At 44.4% G+C, this 20,327-nt stretch overlaps 1 protein-coding gene across 3 annotated transcripts; it reads right to left on the reverse strand.

Moving 5' to 3' along the window:
- Positions 1-10: 10 nt before the first annotated feature.
- rad51ap1 (RAD51 associated protein 1) lies at positions 11-8,201 on the reverse strand. Of its 3 annotated transcripts, XM_080022779.1 has the most exons (10): positions 8,003-8,201; positions 7,885-7,922; positions 7,373-7,517; positions 7,074-7,180; positions 6,888-6,980; positions 6,551-6,658; positions 6,266-6,457; positions 6,029-6,166; positions 834-963; positions 11-105 (listed from the first exon to the last, which is right to left on the reverse strand). In XM_080022779.1, exons 1-9 carry the CDS (start codon positions 8,017-8,019, stop codon positions 836-838), a joined length of 966 nt encoding a protein of 321 aa, XP_079878905.1. In that variant the 5' UTR covers positions 8,020-8,201; the 3' UTR covers positions 11-105; positions 834-835. The 3 variants fall into 3 exon arrangements, with proteins under 3 accessions (XP_079878905.1, XP_079878906.1, XP_079878904.1); XM_080022780.1 differs by lacking the exon at positions 11-105 and having other exon boundaries at positions 704-963; positions 7,107-7,180; XM_080022778.1 differs by lacking the exon at positions 11-105 and having other exon boundaries at positions 704-963.
- Positions 8,202-20,327: the final 12,126 nt, after the last annotated feature.

Below are 20,327 nucleotides of genomic sequence, written 5' to 3' on the forward strand. Positions count from 1 at the left end.
GAGTACGTGCATCTGCCGGGACGCCGGAGCTTTACCGAACGACGACAGGAGATACGTAGATCCTACAGTGCCTGCCCACATTTCTTGTCCCTCGATCCATCTCCACTGTGGCTCAGGGTGACAAGACAAATGTGCTTTAACATGCATCTCTGGAAACATCTCCTGAAGACATTTGACACATTCACATAAATAGCTCCTTTGTCTTGTCCAAGCATTTTAAACTACTTTTACCATATAGGCCAATGCATAAAAAAAAAATTCTGTTTTTGACATTTCTTGGCAATTCAAGACAACCGGTACATAGTCAAACAGTGTAAGGTGTCTTTATATAAAATCTGCTGTTTGTATAAATAAACTGTAAACGCCATTCCACTGAATTTAAAACAACAGGCTACATGACTACATTTAAAACTACATGACAAGTGTTTGGCGGTTGTATTTGAAAACAGGCGCATACAGGCTCAATCTGGTTCTGTTAACAAAGAAAAAGGAACATGCTGACTATCTATTGGTATTGGAATGATTCCCTTATTCACACACTTCCAAATATATTTCCATTCAGTCTTTATTTTAAAGTACGTACACAGCAGGTCATATTTAACACCATTCATTATCCATGTTAGGTTCAAGTTATGAAATTATCCTCGGGCCCTATATCTGATAAACAATTCAATAAATTCAATAACAATAAAGGAGCCACATTACACTTTGCACTACTAGTTGTTGCAAGAACAAGACATATCATTTTAGAATGTCACACAAATAAAACTTTACAAAAAATGAATTTATTAAAAAGCAAAAACAGACGGACAGACAGACACAGACACACACACCCTCAGTGACTGGCCACACTGGGGTGTAGGGGCTTCACTCGAACCAGGCGAGACATTCCAAGCCGCAGACCCTGACCAGGAGACTTCACAGCTGGACTGGTGGAAGAGCTGGGGCTGCTGCCAACCTGACCTGGAGGGAAAGGAGGATTGTAATATGAATATTGGGATAATTCTCCATCTGGATGGAGAGATATACGTATTGCCACGACAAGGGCACATTTTTAAAAGGTACCTTCAGGTTAGGAATTTTATGAAGACCCATTTACCACATTTTGAACATACGCCCAAACAGAACACATTAGACAGCATCCTTCGACATGCACCTGGCATCAAGGGATCAGTCTCTTCTCTGTACGATACTATACAGGCGAGTGTAGTAATCTTCGACCTTAAACTGAAAACCAACTGGGAACAGGAACTCAACACTGAAATCTCAGAAGATGTCTGGGAGGCAATTCTTGATAGAATACACCATAGTAGCTCTATAAATGCCAGACACTCAGCTTTCAATACCATAGTCCCCACCAGACTGGCTGCTAAGCTGCGGGAGCTAGGACTGAGCACTCTGCCGTGTGCCTGGATCCTAGACTTCCTCTCAGCCTGGCCCCAGGTGGTTAGGGTGGGGAGGCACATGTCCAGCTCCCTCACCCTGAACACAGGATCCCCCCCAGGGCTGCGTCCTCAGCCCCCTACTGTACTCCCTGTACACACATGACTGTGTGGCCAGGTCCAGCTCCAACACCATCATCAAGTTTGCTGACAACACCGTCGTGGTGGTGAGCCTGATCACCGACGACGACAATGAGAAGGCCCACCGCGAGGAGGTGGCTGACCTGTCACTCGTGCCAAGACAACAGCCTCCTCCTGAACATCAGCAAAACCAAGGAGCTGATTGTGGACTTTAGAAGAGGAGTGAGGAGCAAATTGGCAGAAGTAGTTGGTCTTGGAAGCATGACCAAAGGTGTTTATACGGATCACATAGCACATCAAGTGGAGCTATATCGGAAAAAGGAGCATGACCAGAAGGAACAGGACCAGGAGACTCTCAGAAAAGTCAACCAAATACTGTTGGTGGATAAGAAGAATGAGGAAAATAAGGCCAAAGAGAAGGTTTATAGATGAGCAGAACAGAAAGAATTGTAGGTAGATAATGCACTGCGGCGCCCCTATGGGGAGCAGCCGAAGGAAGAGGATTCTTGGTGGTGGAATGAGGAAGTAAAGGAGCAGCTATGAAGATAAACAGTGATGATTCTCTTGATAAAGACATTGACATTGAGAAAAGTGTGCCACATGTGACTTTAATGGTGGCTGAAGGATTTGGGCAGAAGCATATAGGAGAAAGGATGGAAGAAGCTGCAGTATTGTCAAGAAAAAGTAGCTTATTGGGGTCAGACAGTAACCCATGGACACAGAAGCATCATGCTCAGATAATGAAATTGCTGCATGCAATGATGAAGCCAAAGGAAATAGCTGTAGCTAAGTGTGCAGCACACAAAATGGACACGTCAAGGGTTACTCAAGGTAACACAGCAGTGGATGAGGCTGCTAAAGCAGTTACAGGAGCAAACAAAGCAGGCAAAGTTCTTCTTGTCACCCATTAAGTGGACTTGGAGGATAAAATCACGTTCAGAGATGTGATCTCGATGCAAGAAGCTACGTCAGCCACACAAGAGCCTACTGGTCTGTGGAGAAATCATGAAGGACTGATGGTAGCACCCCCGACCTACTAAATTGGATGATTCAGGAAGCACATGGATTAGCCCATGTTGCAAGGGGGGAGGTAAGAAGAAAAATCACGAAAGAGTATGGTTTTTGGGCACCGTACTTGCTTGAGCAAATTGATTATGTCATAGGCAGATGTACAATCGGTCTTAAAAACAATGTTCGAAGGGGTGTGATGAGTTCATCCAGTCACATTTCAACTCCGACAGGTCCTATGCATGAGTTGGTTGTGGATTTTGTTGACATGATAAGATCAGGAGGAAAGAAAAATACAGGTTTGTCAATGTGGATAGATTTTCACGGTGGACTGATGCATGTCCAACCAAGCGTAAAGATGCTCAGTCAGTTGCCAAGCCAAGTCCTCGTGTCGTGAGGTCATAAGCAGGTGGGGACTTCCAGATCGCATATCTTCAAGTAATAGGAAAGAGTTTGCGGATAAAACAGTAAAATTAATTCAGCAAAAATTGGGAATTAAATAATGACTAGGAGCTGTTTATCATCCGCAAAGCCAAGGTGTTTGTGAAAAATTTAATGGTGTGCTGAAAAATCCCATTGTTAAAATCTGTCAGCATACTGGTCTAAACTGGGTAGAGGTGTGTAGTTAGGAGCTAACACTAGTAGAGAAATATCCATTCTGAATATCTGATTCCGTCATAGACTCAATACTATTTTTGAATGAGAAAATGCATGGACAAAGGGGGGAAATGGAAAATGTTAATCATATATTGGAATAATGTAAAAGCGTAATGCAAAAGCGAAATTATTATACTGTATTTGATGTGTGTGCAAGATACTGGCTGGTGAATTTTTCTTTCAGGACCAGTATGAGGTTGGCTGTGTCCAGAGATCCTAACAGCCTAATGGACTTGAACACTCAAACATGGACTTTCAAAAATGGAGGATGAAAATGGACGACGGACCCTGAATGAGGACATTATGATCAGGAGTGTCGAGTGAAATATCATTAAAAGTTGATGGTGTTAAAAAGCAACAGTTCAATACATACATATGGGTTATTCATGTTTTTATAATATTGGAGTTTGTTTATTACAATGTAACCTGTATTATTGATGAAAAGTCTGTACTCTACAGTAGATGTTTTTAGCAAGACATATTACTTTGATTTAGTATTGTTTTCTTTGAAGTTTTCTGTAACAGGGTGAAATGAATATATTGAGACCTCAGGTGTTTTATTTTTTTGCGGGTTTTGAGGGACATTGATGATAGGCAGGGACAGGTTCACTGGAGTGTTCGATGGGTCGACCAGCCTGACTTTGGACAACATTTTTGATTTATTTCTGAGGTTCTGAATGTATGCATTTATATGTAACATCCTGTACAGTTTTCTAAACCCTTCTTCTTTGCAGTTCATTGATTTGGAGTGCAATAGGTGGTTGCCTGGGGCAGAGGGACCGTGAGAGAATTTTCCTGTCTTGATTGTTTGTTGAAAGAACTCAGAAAGGAAGCTGCCAGATAGGTTTTTCGCTCTCACACTCCACAAATTTTTTGTATTGCTACGACTAAGCATGTTCAGAAGGGTATAATATAATCATTTTGTTTGTTAGTAGGTGAGTTCTATTAGGCCAATTAACGTCGTAACTTCAATGACTCTTCTCTCTGTCGAGACTTTGTGTAGTCTCGAAGGGGGGTAAATATGAGGTGTCTTGGAATGTGTGGTGTCCCGTGAATGAAAGTTTGCTGTCATAGGCAGATGTACAATCGGTCTTAAAAACAATGTTCGGAGGGGTGTGATGAGTTCACCCAGTCACATTTCAACTCCGACAGGTCCTATGCGTATGGTTTTTGGGCACCGTACTTGCTAGCTGCTGCGCTCGGGCAAACGCCTCCGCAGCCACACAGCGAGGACAGAGAGACTGAGACGGAGTTTCTTCCCGCAAGTCATGAGAACTGTCAATGCTGAACTGACCAGGGATCCTGACAGAAAGCACTGAGTCACTGAGGCCTTACTGTACTGTATGTAGCATACTGTACTGCACACTGTGTCACTGTTCTGGGTTACTGCATACTGCGCTGTATTGCCGTTCTGTTCGCTGTTACTGTATTGCTGTGTCGTACTGTTGTATGCTTTACTGTAAATATTTTTACTGCACATATCTGTACTCTATTCCCTTCTATTTTGTACCCCCACTTTGTATTATCTTTTTGAGTCTTATTTAATTTTATTTTATTTATATTATACTATTCACTAACTGCATTACGTTTTAGGAATCAGTTAGTTTCAGTGAGTTAACTAGTTAGGAATTTGGTTAGCTATTATGTTCAGTTTAGTAACTATTATGCATAATCTCCGGGTACGTTATAAAGGCATTTCACTGCATATATGTATGAATGTACATATATGTATGTGACAAATAAACCTCCTGAATCTTGAATATTGAATCTCTTTTGTACAATATAAGGTAGTACAAAGACTCCATCGTTCAAAGTCAGGGCTTTATGGCATATATCCCAAAGTGTGACAAGTGTGAACATGGGGCTGGAACTCTCACCCACCAGTTCTGGCCCTGCCCAAAGCTAAATTCCTTTTGGACTTTATATCTGACTACATATCAAAGGCGTTTAATAAAACTATCGATCCAGACACATTAGTTGCTATCTTTGGATCAGTGGCAGTCAATCCTTCCATTAACAAATACGAGGGGCAGGCCATCTTCCTCTGAACGCTGTTGGCTTCGAGATCTGGAGAGATGTGCTCCATTTGGAGAGACTTTGCCATAAGTCTACCAACAGAGATAACATCTTCCTGAAAACATGACAACCCCTATGTCACAAATGGGCGGCTGCCTGTGATCGCTTGATTGCCCATGCACTTGAACACATAATATACAAGATTCAATTTTATTTTACCCAAATGTATACTGAAACACTTTGTAATCTATAAAGGATGTCAACGTTTCTATCTTCTACTGGCGCTGGTATTATTAAGCTTACTTTGCTTATTACTGTTTTTTTTTCTTCATCTTTTATTATTATTATTATTTTTTTATCCTTTCCAGGGTGGGGGCTGGGGGAATTGGATGGGTGTCGGGGTGGGCTGTTTGTTAAAGAAAGTAAAAAATGGAAGGTAAAATATGGCATCACTTGTATACTGTCTGTCTTGCATTGTTCTTCAAATAAAATAAATATATATTTAAAATAATATATATATAATAAATAATAATAATAATAATTATTGTTAATTAATAAATAAATATATTTAATTAATTATATATATATATATATATATATATATATATTAGGCTACAACTACACACTAGGGATGAACAATACCACAATGTTTAGCTTCAATCAAATCCACTCCAGTGACCATTGTTAACTAGAAAATGCATAGTATCATGGGACCAGACAATGCCCTGGAAACCCAGGCAAAATGTTCCCTCTAGAATCGAATAGAATCTCATTTTGATAAAACACAACTTTGTGGTACAACAGGGTGTCACAACTCATGGTACCTGGAGGCTTCCATTTGGGTATTCTGCCCCCTGCTGGGCTGACAGCTTTGCATGGAGGAGGAACGTGGGAGGCCATGACGGGCCGCCTGGGTTGTAATGCGGGTTCAGCTGGAGGAGGACTTCTTACCGGTGTGGAGGCTAGGAAATGTTTAAAGCGGTGAAATTATATAAAATCATGATGCCGATTACAATTTTCCATTAAAATAAATACAAATAAAGAGTTTTCAGGAGACGGACCTGTTGGCAGCAGTTTGCCTTTTGAGGATTTGGGAGTCTGTTTTTCTTTCTTTGAGACTTTGGGACTCGGTTTGGCCTTCTCAATCCGATTTCTTTTGCCCTTTTTGCCGGTTTTGTTTACTTTCTTTACTGTGAACTCCTCCTCCTCCTCGCTCTCTGCTTGTTCGCTAAAGTTGTCGTCACTTTCTGAATCTGAAAAGCAATTGACGAAAAAAAAAGTTCAAACAAACATACCACATGAACTGTGAGCCATTAACCGCAGGGGATAAAGTGTAGAGCGGTGACCTGGTGTCGGTTTAGGCTGGTAGTCCTCATCTTCCTCTTGTAGTTTGTGCCTGTGCTGCTGTCGGGCTTTGGGCGAAGCCATCTGCTCTGTTTTGATCTTGTCGAGGCCTAAAGATTGGGGGGGGGGGAAATTAAGAATCTAGAAGTAGAACTTGTGACACCCCAACCATCTTTGACTCCTTAGATTGGGCAATCCCTGAGTGAATGGCTTGTGAGCTCTATGGAGGAATTAAAATTTGAAGTCGGATAATTGATTTTGCGCGTACTTTTTGGGGACTGGGATTGATGAAAAGATGGAAAATATATTGCAAAGAGAAAAAAAAACAAGTCCAATTACCCATAAGAGAGGCGTCCACACTGCAGTTGGAAAGGTGAGGGGAGGACGGACCCCTGATTTCGTCTCCCTGGACAAGTCGATCCTCGGCACATTCTGAAGAAGGACAAAAACACGAGACGTGCGTTTACAACTTCCTCCGTCGGCGGTTACCGCTTTGCGTGGCGCTTTCACTCATCAAAGCAAAACCTTTGTCGGCGTTGGGCGCGTCATCGTTCCCACCTGCACCCTGCAGCAATGAGAGTGCAAGGGCGGCTTCCAGATCACGTTCACACAATCTGTCGTCTAATGGTTTCCTGTAACAAACACGAGGGGACAGACACTTTAATGACGCACCTCAGAACCCACCGTGTGCATTCCATCTTCTTCTCGGTGTATTCATTCCATGTTGGAGTGAAACAGAGGTCTTATTTTCAAAGCCCGAACGAAGACTGCATAGTTTCAACATTTGATTGCATTATCCACGGCGTGGAACGGCTCCCACCCACCTGCTCATTTGCACGGGGGTGGGAGTGGGGGATGAGACACTTGTCTCTTGACTGGCGGAGCTTTGGGAAGATTTCTTGCGCTCCTGTTTTACATCTTCCCTGGATTTTTTGCTGGGTGGCGCCTTCACACAGGCAAAATCCTCATCTGTAATCAATGACGACATAGCGTAGAAATATAGAATGAGTTGAGGTTTCTGTAATTGTGTGTGTATGTATAAGGAGGGGTTGGGTACCATCTCCATTCAAGATACTTCATTTGCCACACACACCATAAGTACACTGTGGTGAAATTATGAAATTACTCAGAAGGCTGTACTAGATAAACTAGGAAATTGTGCCAGTTTGCACACACATATAAAATAATAACGGTGGACAGAAAAAAAATCGAAATCACATTTACGAACAGCAGCTACAATGCATTAACATCATACCATTAATTACATATTGTTGAGGGGGAAAACACATTTTATTGACTGATTCGGTTTTTTTTTCTGAGGCTGTGGTTCACTCACCGTCATCGAAGTCACAGTAATTGATCGTCTTTGTTTTCCTGGGGACAATAAAAACGAGTTATCAACGTGAACAACCGAAGGCGTGAGAAATACAACGCGTCTGCACCACAGCGCACACCTCGATGGTCGATCCATAACGGTAAACAACAACGTCGAGGCTCAGCTTGGACACATCAACACGGAAGGTAACTCCGCGAACGGTGCGGAATCGTTGCTGCCGTGGCTGAGCTCATTGGAAGGCGGTAGAAAAGGAACGTTCGTCAGTTCATGTCGTGAGAGTCGGCAGATGATACAGAAAATTGCACCGCGTTGGTCACTTTTTCAATTCGCCCGCCCGAAACCCGAAGAGTTTGTTGACCAATCTGAAGATTCGAATTGAGCGATTCGTTAAAAAGAAAATTGTGCAATCGTTTTGCCACAACGAATACAAATATGATTACGACTTGGATCGGATATACACACACGTTTGTGTGGCAACGCTTGTTTACTCGTGAGATATATAACAGCTTTATTTAGCTAAGGCAAATTTACCGAATCTGCTTGTTCGAATCGGATCGGCACCTTCCCTTGGGCTATTCTATGTCGCTTTCCATTAGCGGTAATTTGGAGTTGGCAGCCTCCTCTTCAGAGTTAAATGTGTTCCATTGTCTCTATTCGGGGATACTATGTAGGCCCATTGTACACTTTTGTTTATTCGGTAAGCTTGTGCAACAAATCAAAAATGTAATAACATAAAAACTACAGAGTAATTTAGATTGGAGATAAACACGTTTTCAAATTAAAAAAAAAAAACAAAAAACAGGCGACTTTGTTCACCCGTCAACTGCTAGAGCTGCGTATCATGCCCGTTATCTCGGTGGACAAAGCCTGCCCCGAAATTCCGACTCGAAATCCCGACTTCAATGGCCGTGTTTTTGCAACCCTTCCAAGGAGGTCTGGGTCTTCTGAGTTCCCTAAAGCAGCACGAGCAGGGGCGGTCTTTTAGGGCGCCCGGCGCAGGAACAATACGAGGCCCTTCTCCTCTCCGCCTCACTCAAGGCACGCCGGTTTGGTTTGGCTACTAAACAAAACCTCTTTCCAGTGAGTGAAGCTAAGTGTGTGGGAGTGTTCAAACGTTTGTTTTAGAAATTGTGTGGATCCTGTTCATACTCCTCCGTGTAAATACAAATCGATTCGCGTGAAAGCATTTGGCTCCACCCACATTTTCTGAGTGAAATTGCATTTCTACGCCACGGTCGTAAAACTCGGTCCGGCGTCCGAAAATAATTTAATTTATCAGACACATTTGCGCCTTATCGGTCACGTTTCGATAACAGTCTATGTTACGAGCGCAAATATAATCTACACCTAGGTTATAGCGCCCCCTGCACGGACCTCACCGCTTCAGCGGAGCCGCGGACCAGGTGGAGGGACGGGGCCGTGGGGTACGGGGCCCTCTGCTACCTGGACAGCACACGCGAGTGGCAAACCTCGTGGAGCAATGGAAGTGAGGGCCAGCGCACGCCGGGCGGGACCTCGGCCCTGCGGGTCTCTGGCCCGTCTCGCCCGCGCCCTCGGGGAGGTGCAGTGGTTATGTTTTGTACGGCCATTATTACCGGACATTTTGACCCACAAGTTTATACGTTTATTTTTACCAGGCAAAAAAACAAAAGGCTAACGGAAACCCAGAGCCAAACATCAAGGACGTGGTGTAGTGTGTGTAACATGCTTTTCCCACCCAAACACCAAAGTTAGGCGAGAAGATTCTTTATTCATTACACACCACAACACATGCGCTCATGCGGCGGTGGTGACCAACTCACACACAGCTTCAAGTGGTGCACGTTGAAACATATTCTCTGTTTTCAACCCATCCTGGCTTGTCCTTCCTCCGGGGGGCAGCCAGGAGCAGTGGGCAGCATACACCGACGCCCGGGGACCAATTACAAATGCCCTTCGCTGGTCAGATGACGATGTTGTGAATGTTTTTGGTGGGGGTCCTTACTGATGTTACAAGGAAGAAACCCCGTGTGAGCACGGGGAGAACATGCAAACTCCACACAGATAGGCCCCTAATCGGGAGATAACCCGCCGGTGCCAACAGCGCCCCAGGCGGGAATCGAACCGAGGATGAACCCTTCTTGGTGTGAAGCAGCAGTGCAAGCACTGTGCCACCATATACAGTATACATAGGGCATGAACAGGCGTCCAAGGGGGTGGGTGGGAATAAAAGAGGTGCCGTTCTCCGTATTACAAGTCAGTGTACCATCAAAATTAATTTTAAGGTGTTATTTTAAGGTTAGAAAAAATTAGTAGTGTTACTTTAATGGAAAAGGTTAGAACACTATTGTAGACAGCCCTGTTATAGGCCGGTAGTTCGCCGCTTCCTTTACTCATACACAGTTATAAAAATGTATGTGTCTGTACATCTGTCTGTCTGTCTGTTGTGCGAGAGGTACGTAGACCTTTTGATGAGGTGTAAGTACCTATACCCTGACATAAAATAATTCTAGTGTGCACAGAGCATTTTAGAGGGGAAAGATCATCATCTCAGAGACTGTCAGAGACTCTGAACAGGGCTCTGTAGTGTGATGAGGCTGCCTCATCCCTCTGAAGGGCGACATGTTTAAAAGCGCCCAGAGACCATGGTGAAGTGTTAAGTTGATGGTGGTACCCTACAATGGTTTTGCCGCCGCAGGTTCTAGTCTTGACTTTTCCATCGACGCTCACCACCAGCGGTGACACACAGCGGCAAAGCGGTTGGAAGTCTTTCATTTCCAATGGGAGACGACGACGACGGCCGATGCGATCTCCGACGGTTGAATGGATTTTAAACTGCGATAATGCATTTCCGCTTGTCCGTACGCTTACAAACCCTTGGCTTGGGTTCCTACCAAACCTTTGTTCCCTAAACGGAGGAGAAGTTCATTGTTTCGGTGGCCGGTTTCCCCGCACTTTACGATGTGACCATTCCTTTACGTGGAAGAAGACTCGGGAGGTGGTTGGGATCCCCGGTGAGGTTTATTACATGATGCACTGAAGTAAAAATGTGAAAGTCCAAGTTGGATCTCTGTGGATCGTGGAGACGGTCCCCGTGCTTCCATAGTTTGATAAAAATAAAAATCCATGTACAGTATGATGTCATATAGCACAAATCACACTGTCAGAACGCATGGGAATATTTTTTGTTAATCTTAAATTAAATTAATCTGACAGGTATAAAATGTAAATATACGTATATTTATATAACAATATATAATATATATAATAAATATGATATATATACATATATTATACATGTATATATATATATACAAATAATACGTTTTTTATGTGTATATATATATATATAATATATATGTTATAGATAATTTTATATTATATATTTTTTTAGACTACTGTATGTACATTTACACATCCTCAAGGAGAGAGATAAAAGGTTGCAATGTTTTATTATTGTATTTTTTTTTTTTATCATTAGTTGAAGAGTACAAGAGAGAAAGAAGATAAAGAGAGGAACAGGAGTTGTAGTACTTGGTAATGTTGCATATATTATATATTATTATGCATATATAGTGTTATCTATAAACAAATACACATGTATATATAAAATAACCCTGTCACTTAAAAATAAATATTTTCACAAACAACATGAAATGCCAATATGCAATCAACCTTAAAATTCCAAAAAAGAGAAATAATACCAATAGACCTAGATCTGTGCATAATCAGTCAATACATATTTTGGTTTAAAAAAAAACCTAAAATGTTTCTCAATAAAGTGAGCCAATGTAGATTTCTTTTGTTAGCAGCATGGATCATTTTCTAATTTCTTTTTAATTCTGTTGTACAATCAAATAAGTTATGTTATTATGAAGTTTATAAAGTTGGAGATTATAACTCCCCGAATTGCCTCCAGGGAGCAGTATGCACCCTGTGTTCCGGGGGCCAAATTACAGAGGTCCCTGATTTTGACCAAGAGTGAGTGACATGGACGCGACATGTCACTGAGCCCACCCAGACGCCCACACTCCGGAAGCAATCACAGCTTCCTCGCTTTCTCTTTTACTGAGAGAGCAGCCGCCCGCCCGAGGGTTGTCATTTTCCAATTCTGTGAGTGGGTGGCAGTCGGTTGTGGTTCGTCACACACTGGACCGGGAGGAGGACGCTCCTTGATGTGATGGTCCGTGTCCGCGGACCCAGACGGGGGAGGAGGACGTGCAGCCGTGGGGCCAAAGAGCCTTGCGGTCATGCATTCCTCAACTCCTACAGCAGGGACAAAAATATCGGATCCAGCCATGCAAACACTGCGGTCACAACATCACGCTTCCTTTCACACGTATAGGTGTTTACATCATATTTCAGGCTATGTTTGACTGCTGCCATAGGTGACTCGATGACCATTCGAGAGGTTATTTGCTGTCGACCCATGCCACACCTCGGTTAATAGTGGGGGAGCGTTCACTGGGCTCTGACACACACACACACACACACATTCACCACACACACACACACACACACATGCGCGCGCGACCGAAACGGCCGTTCACCACAAAGGCACATGACCACTTCAGGAAGGAAACCAACCTTTTAATGAAAGGAGAAAGTCCTTCTCGGAGCATTGGGGTTGTAAAAAAATGTGTTTTTGTTGCTATTTGTTGAGAATTCCATTGAATCAAATAATCAGGAATTCATTTTATACATGGTCCTGCCTCGGGCCCCCCTAATAACACCACCCCTGCTAGTGCTGCGTTCCAATGAACTCGGGAGAACTCGGAGATCCTCACCAGTACCTATCTCGCAATGTCAGTTCCAGATCCGGTTGTGTGTTAAGCCGCTTGCAATTCGTGCTCCGTTAACTTCTTAAGACGATCAGTGTTATGCCTGGTGGGACTGCTTCCTCTTAAAGGCCACCGAAATAGAGCGACTGGAGTTCACGCTGCGTATCTCCGAAATGTACAATCGAAGGAGCGCTGCGTTCGATGGTGTCGTGCCTCTTGCTGTTTACACGGTGAGCAAACAACCCTCATTTGCATGTCACATGTTTACATTCTGAAATTGTTCGACACTATCTGGATACGCCGCTGTTGCTGCAGATGTTTATTACTGTATTTATTGTTTATTCTGACGTCCACCGCCTATTTGTATCTAGTCCAATCTGTACCATTACATTTTTATGCGCGGCTGCTGATTCACCTCTCTTCCCTCTGGGGATGAATAGAGTACCCATATAATGTGATCATGCAACCTTTATATAAACTATTACAGGAAGGTCTTCTAATTCCAAGCCTCAATTCTATTATTGGTCAAATGGTTTATTCCGCAGATCCGTCTCGTTGGGGTTGGATTAAATTCTACAAAACCTGAGGTGAGCCAGGATATCTGACAGCCATGAATGCCAATTCTATCCATAGCGCCACCAGGCACTGTTACAAGATGGCTATTTTTGGAATTAGCCATCCATGTTGATTTACCAGCCTACTTGACAGAAGTGAGGTCATCAGCGTGCTTAATTTGAACTTGTTAGTTGGAAGTGGTTAGAAGGCCATTTTTCCCCTGTCAACCACTGATGCAAAGTACCATCATTATGTGCAGCACTACCGAGTAGTAGTTTGCGTGGGGTTCGCTCGGTGCAGCGCAGTTTCCCATGTATGGATGTTCCGCAGGCGGAGACTATAATATTGTTGTTTACATTTTAGTCCGTGCCGAGCTATAGTGTAGCTTGAATCCCTGGATTTAATACAAAATGTTTTTTTTTTTTTTTTTTCAGGAATTGATTGCCATGGAAAACCCGAATGGATCAGAATCAGAACATGAAATATTATTTGGTACATTTCCCAGCTTCTCATTATGGCACGCATGCCGGATGTATTTACTGACGCTTAAAGGAGAAATGTCCTCATTTCCTGTTCCGTGTCGGAGCAACGGTCAATTATAAACAGCCGACTAAATTCTATTCACGAGTTGCTGCATTTTTCGGATATCCGGTGTTGCCGGGCCGTCAGTGTGGCATTGTTATTGTTGCACAGGAAAGTGGCCCGGGGTCAAATGTCTTTGGGCCGCCACGCGAAAGCCACAGCAGCCAGGGAACAGGAGTGGGCAGACAGGTCTCTCAATCAGTGGATTCCGGAGTTTGTTTTCTGAGACGTATTCTTCTTCACTGCCTGCTTTCGAGGACATTTTTTTCTGTGTACACATGTGGCGGCCGCAAAGCTAATTACTGGGAGGACGGTAGGCCGTAAAAAAGAACAATCACAAGGAGACTTTAGAAAGTGTGGGCTGCGCTTGACCCACGCTGCTGCACAATTTTAGGTTGACAATTGCTTTTCCGGAGAACATGGCATGCCATAATGCTGAAGTTTAGTACAATTTTTTTTTTCTTTTTATTTTATTTTTTCGACTATTATTGCATATGACTGTTTTAAGTCAGTGTATCGGGGGTGATAGACAGGAATAAACAAGCAATACTCTCTGCAGTGTGACGCCTGATCTAGGAGAGGCAAAGCAGTAACCAGTTTACTGTTCTCGGCAATAGGCAGGAAATCCTATGATTAAAACGTAGGGGCGGTTGAGTAATTCACTTACACCGAGTCATGGCGAGAAGAATTTGCGCTCTTGAGGTCTTGGGCAAGGCGAGCACAGTTATTGGTAGTATCGGGCGCAGGGTCAGGGGTCTGCAGTATGATTACATGTGTTGACAGAGTCCAGAGATATAAACAGCATCAAAGAGCCAGCAACCGCTCAGGGCAGCCAGTGTTACACTCTGACACCATTTAAAATAGCTTCAGTAAAACAGCATTGATTTCTATTGCTCCAGCGTGGCACATGAAGGGCAACGAGTCTCATTAGGATGACCTCTCTGGGAAGCAGAAGCCCATGAGATGCACATCCATATCTTAACCATTTCCTTCCTTTACACTCAAATCTTTCTCTTTAAAGCATTTTAGTTCACTCTCTGAAAAACAAAGCAGACAAACTCGCAAACACACTCGCGCACACGCACACAAATACACACACACACACACACACATGCGCGCACGTGCACGCGCGCAAACGCACACGCACACGCACTCCCAATCAGCGTCAGTAGATACCTGCAGGTCATCAAGGTCCCACTGTGTTCGGTCATGACAGTGCGTTGAGAGTGAGACACCCACGAGTCACATGAGACAGCCATTGCTCATCGTCCAGTATTTGGAGATGGGGATTTTAAAAGCTATTCAAAGTTCATCATTTCTAGTCTGCTTCACTTCAGAGAGATGAATTAACAATAGTGGTCAAGTAAACTCACTCTCTGCTATATCTTTCGCTTGACTGTCACAGGTGGATGAGGCTCTGAGGTTAATTTTCGATATTCCACTGCAATGCAGGGGGATTGCAAAATTTCTTTTTTCTTTTTTTACATAAGGTGAATACTCGGAACCAGTGTAATGCGTTAAGTAAGACTAATGTGTGATGTCAACAATGATTAACTACATATTTGTGGTTAAATGCTGGTCAGAAACTATTTCTTCCAAGTTTGCCAGTCAACCCATGTGTCCCAATGTTATGCTGCAATGCAGTGAATTATTATTCCCCAGACAGCAATGAATTGTTCTTGCATCTTTTCTTTCCCAGCAGAGGGCAACGTTTGCAAGCAAAATAAAAATGCTTTTGGGGTACTCAGTAGATCCAACCTCACTTCCTAAATACTGTTTACTCCTTTGCCTGTTAGCTACGCCTTAATACGACGTTTTTAAAATTTGATTAGATCGTCAAGAACTCTACTGGGATATTGCCCCACGGGGCCTTATTGATAAGTAAAGGCAATTGATTTGAAGAAAATTAATGTGTACTGTGTGTTATGTATTTAACAACAAGGCTGGGATTTATATTGTGACGTTTGACACCCGGCATAGACAGGACGTGCAGTGTGCAAGGCCTTAGATCGGCTCCTTGCTGAGACTGTCTTTCGGAGGCCAAGAGGAAAATGGCTAATATCCATGTTGTTGTGCTGGCCAGAGGACAGGACCCCTCTACAGGATGACTCACGCTCGCAGCACCGTGCCATCCCCAGAGTCTCCTTTCATCCATCAGCCAAATTACCCCCGTCCTCCGCTCAGTGGGATCTTCTCGGCTGCCCTGCGGCACACGCACACGTACATACATGTGCACAGGGACACAGGCACACGTCACCCCGCGCGGCGCGCCAGTCACATCCTCGCGGCGCGCTCGAGGCCAGCGGCACGGGTTTACGTCCTGCGGGGGTGAGAACGTGCGAATCGGTGAGCAAATGTGTGAGAGAATTCCTCACATTCCCTGGCCGGGTCCCGGTGGCCCGGTCCCGGTGTTGGGTTCCTGGGAGTGAGGCAAGAGGAGCCGGTGGGGAGGGGCGGGGGGTCGTCGTCTGCCGACTCAGCAGCTGACACCTCCTCTGATCTCTATCCCCTTCCTCCGACTGTAAACCAAGTCCTTCAAATTTCGAATATGGCAGCCATGTAACTGAACCTTTCATCCTGCCTCCAGGCCTGCGAGGCCTGCGAAGCCTGCAGCCAATCTTCGGGGGTGGGGGGTGGGGGGGTTTCCCCGGAAGAAGCCATGATGAAATGTGTGTGTGTGTGTGTGTGTGTGTGTGTGTGTGTGTGTGTGTGTGTGTGTGTGTGTGTGTGTGTGTGTGTGCGTGCGTGCGTGCGTGCGTGCGTGCGTGTGTGTGGAGATGAGAGAGGGTGGAGGAGGAGCGGGCGGGTGGGTGGGTGGATGCTGTACGAGGCCTGCTGAATGGTTGATCACATCTTGTGGGAGAACCGCTTCTGCTCCTTTCAGCTCCCTGGGGGTCGGGATGTGATCATTTGGCTTAAAGGTAGATCAATGGTCATGGGGGGAGGCTTCCTCCACCGTCCACGGTGCAAGGAATTCTATCCCAGGGTTTCACTCCCTGTAATCTGACTACAATAGATTTTTACCTCTCATTCCATCGTGAAACATTTTGTCCTTATTTATAGTTTCCTGGGTGGATGAAGTATATATACTCCATATGCCGTCTTGGAGGTGTGTAATATGACCACAACTTTCTAGTCTTATAAGAGCTGCATAACGTACATACGTGCATAGGGGGGAACGCCTCATTAAAAAAGGAGTATAACTTTGAACTACATCACAATCACAACTGCAGCTGCAACATTGATTCATATCAGGTTTAGCAGTCGCGGTATGTGCTCCAAAAGCATGATCCAAAAACAGGCCAAATAGTCAGCGGCTGAATTGCAGGTGCAAGAGGCAGAAAAGCTGTTGAATTCTTCATTGGGACTAGTCTCAAAAATCGCGACGGCACAGGCAGAACATGCACAAAAACTGCATCAGCAAAGAGGTTCAGTGGTCGCAAGTCGAAGCTCAGCAACAGGAATCGACTAACATTGAACTGGATACCGGTCACACGCCACAAAAGGACAGACTCAGAAATGACGACGCAAACCAGTCAGCGCCTCTGTGACACACTGTCAACAAAAACGACACGTTGTGAGCCGCACAAAGCTGGAGTTTACGGCGGGGGCTGCCACTCGAAAAACCAATGCACGAGGACACAACCTGGCGTAAGGAGCAGAAACCCTAGACCCCTCGAAAGTGGAAAATAGTCATGTTGGTATGATGAGGCGTCTCTGACCCTATTTCCTAAATAACGACATACTGATTTGTTTGGTTAAACTCAAAGGATACCTTCAAACATAGTCTGGCTGGCCATCGGGAGCGCCAGGATTTGCGACAGTCAGTACCTGATGTTAGTTATTGTTTATTGTTTATAGACCTGCCCCTAAGAGTAAGTCCTTCAAATTTCAAGGTTAAAGAGGCAATGGCATTATCTGACTTACTTCCTGTGTTGAAATAGATGATACAGCCTGTTCAAATATGTACATTCCTGATTCACAACCTGAATCTATCATGGTATCCTCACAGTAGTGGCCTGCTGGCAACAAACCTTTCACTTGCTCTTAAAATACCTCTGTTTGAGTGTAACAGTAGCCTAGAGTATCCATCCATTATGCTCGTAAGTGGTGGTATCAAGGGCTGGTGTGTTTGTATGTGCATCGATGGGGCGGGGGTGGTGGAGTATCTGCGGTCTGGTTGTGGAGGGCTGGTCTGGGTAAAAAAGTCCAGGGCCATGATTTAGCCCCAGTCCGTCCCTGTCCCGCAATTGCTGCTGCCAACTGTTGTACACGGTGGGCGCTCCGTGATGGCGTGACCGGTCAACTTGTGGGAGTCGATCAATAATTCTGCCCCGCATGGTCCTATGAGGTCAGGTGCATCCTACGGCGCAAACACTGTTCCTTCATAGTGTGCCCCCCCCCCCCCCCCCCGCCCACTCCAGGATGATGAACGCCACCATACACAGCGCCAAACAGATTCAAGAGTGGTTTCGTGAGCACAGACGATCACCCAACACACCCACTCCCTATTGGCCCAGTGTAAACTTCATCTAACCTTTACGGGGAGTCATGCGGTGAAGACCGTGAAGTAGGCTTCCATCTCTTTCCTTCCTCAAAGAACCGGAGGATTTTCTTCCTGAAGAATGGTGCGATAACCCGCTGGACACAGTTCAGGAATTTAATAACGGCATTTCAAGGTGTCTCTATGTCGTTATTTTATCCACCACCTGTATGTATATACAATTCATACTTACATACTGTATATATTAATAGAAGCTTTGGCTTTTCTGGGCATTTACACATTTACAGGCTGGTTGTCGATCTGAAATAGATGGATAGATAAATAGATAGATGGATTATAGATAAATAGATAGATAGATAAATAAATAGATAGATGTTGCTGATATTGAGAGATACTGCTGTGTCATGATGAAGCTGCGTTTGTTCTGAGATAGTGAGCTGCTGTGGAGGTCACCCCTGGCTCACTGGATTTTCCCTTAGTCACACTCTGCCCGTTTTAGCTTGGCACACCTCTCTGTTCCACAGTGCGCATGCTGTGATTGTGAATAAGCCTCGGAGTGCCATGACCTGATGGGGTGCTTGTGGCGTTTGCACAACCTGAACATACACACAAAAAATACATTCTGATTTGGAAAGTGCCGCACTACCCTCCATCCATTGTTTTAGATGAACGTCTAATTTCCGATGATATAATTTCCCGCCCAGTAACAGTGCGAGTATGTAGGTCGGCATCCTGCTGCCAGATCCCTCTGTGCTGCCTCTGTACAAAACAGGGTCTGGAAAATGAATAACGCAGTCCATTTTTTGGCTGCTGAATTATACATCAGCTGACTCAGTAGGAATCCGGTCCCTAAGCTCCGTCCGGGGTGGGTAGCTTTTTATTTTACCAGCCCGCGCTCTCCAGATTGAAAATCCAATTGTCTTCCATTGATCGCCATATCACCGTTCGGCTACCTGCTCAATTATTCCCACAACCCTGAGAGGAGTTGCGACGTTGCTCTGAGTGGGAAACTTTGTTGTTTGCGAGTTGCAAGATCAATGGTGTTGCCTGCCACTTGAGCATATGTGGTGCATAACAGACTGAACCACATCTTAACAAGTGGCTTATTATAGGGTTTTCCTCCCGCAGTCTAGCAGAGAGGCAAGGGTGTTCATGGTGAACCGGAGAATAAAGGGGAGAGAGCTTATGCCGACAATTATTTGTTGATATGAAATCTAAAGCCCAGGCATTGACATTTGCATGCCCGGTCATCTCATAGTATATGCTCCCGCTATCACTGCAATGATTTAATATTCACCCACACTTGTTTTAAGGCCAGTGCATGGCCGTGTGCTTTCTGGGAGCGATACAGTCGGCAAAACCCAGGCGCGGATTGACGGAGTATTGTTGTCCCTCAACGCAACAGATTCTGATGTCGTTTCGGTGAAATCCCCCCTTTTGATGGGTCTTCCCAGCTGTTGTGTCAATATGGACTCCTAAACCCCACGTATTAAAAGACTAATTGAAAGAGCTTATATCCCGGTGGATCCCATTACTTACACTTGCATAATATACGTACAGGGCGTGTTTAGGGAGCCTCTTTACTTCTGTCCATTTAGATTGTGTTTGGTGACCGTGTGTGTGGCCATACGACGCTATATTTGTGATATAGGACAGATCTGTCAATAGTAAACTAAGACACCCCCAACCCCCACCCCCACCCGACCTCTGTATGTCTGACAGTTCTATGTCATCTAGCGTGCTTAAGTTCTCATGTGTTAGGTCAAGGCAAATCCATCAGCATAATGAATTTGCTGGGTTTCCAATTACTTTCCTCTGTCCTTTTATTGCCCCTCCGCGACTCCATCTTTTTCTGGGTTGGCCCTATCTTTCTCCCTTAAATTGATGAGGTGAAAAAGTAAGGGCATGGATACATTTTGGCCCTAAGTGCTCTCTGATTTTTCTTTGACACATCACAAAACCGGAAAGGTCAAGGAGAGCATTTGCCTAACTTTTTTTTGGTGGCATCTTTAAAACCAATTACTCCCTTAAATGAATCTTGG

The sequence above is a fragment of the Zeus faber genome, assembly GCF_960531495.2.
Source record: "Zeus faber genome assembly, chromosome: 21".
Lineage (NCBI taxonomy): Eukaryota > Metazoa > Chordata > Actinopteri > Zeiformes > Zeidae > Zeus > Zeus faber.

Coding starts and splice junctions, on each gene's coding strand:
- rad51ap1 (XM_080022779.1), bottom strand. Junction 6,659..6,887: donor TGTGGACGCCTCTCTTATGG/GTAATTGGACTT, acceptor CCCAATCTTTAG/GCCTCGACAAGATCAAAACA. Junction 6,458..6,550: donor CCAGCCTAAACCGACACCAG/GTCACCGCTCTA, acceptor ATTGCTTTTCAG/ATTCAGAAAGTGACGACAAC.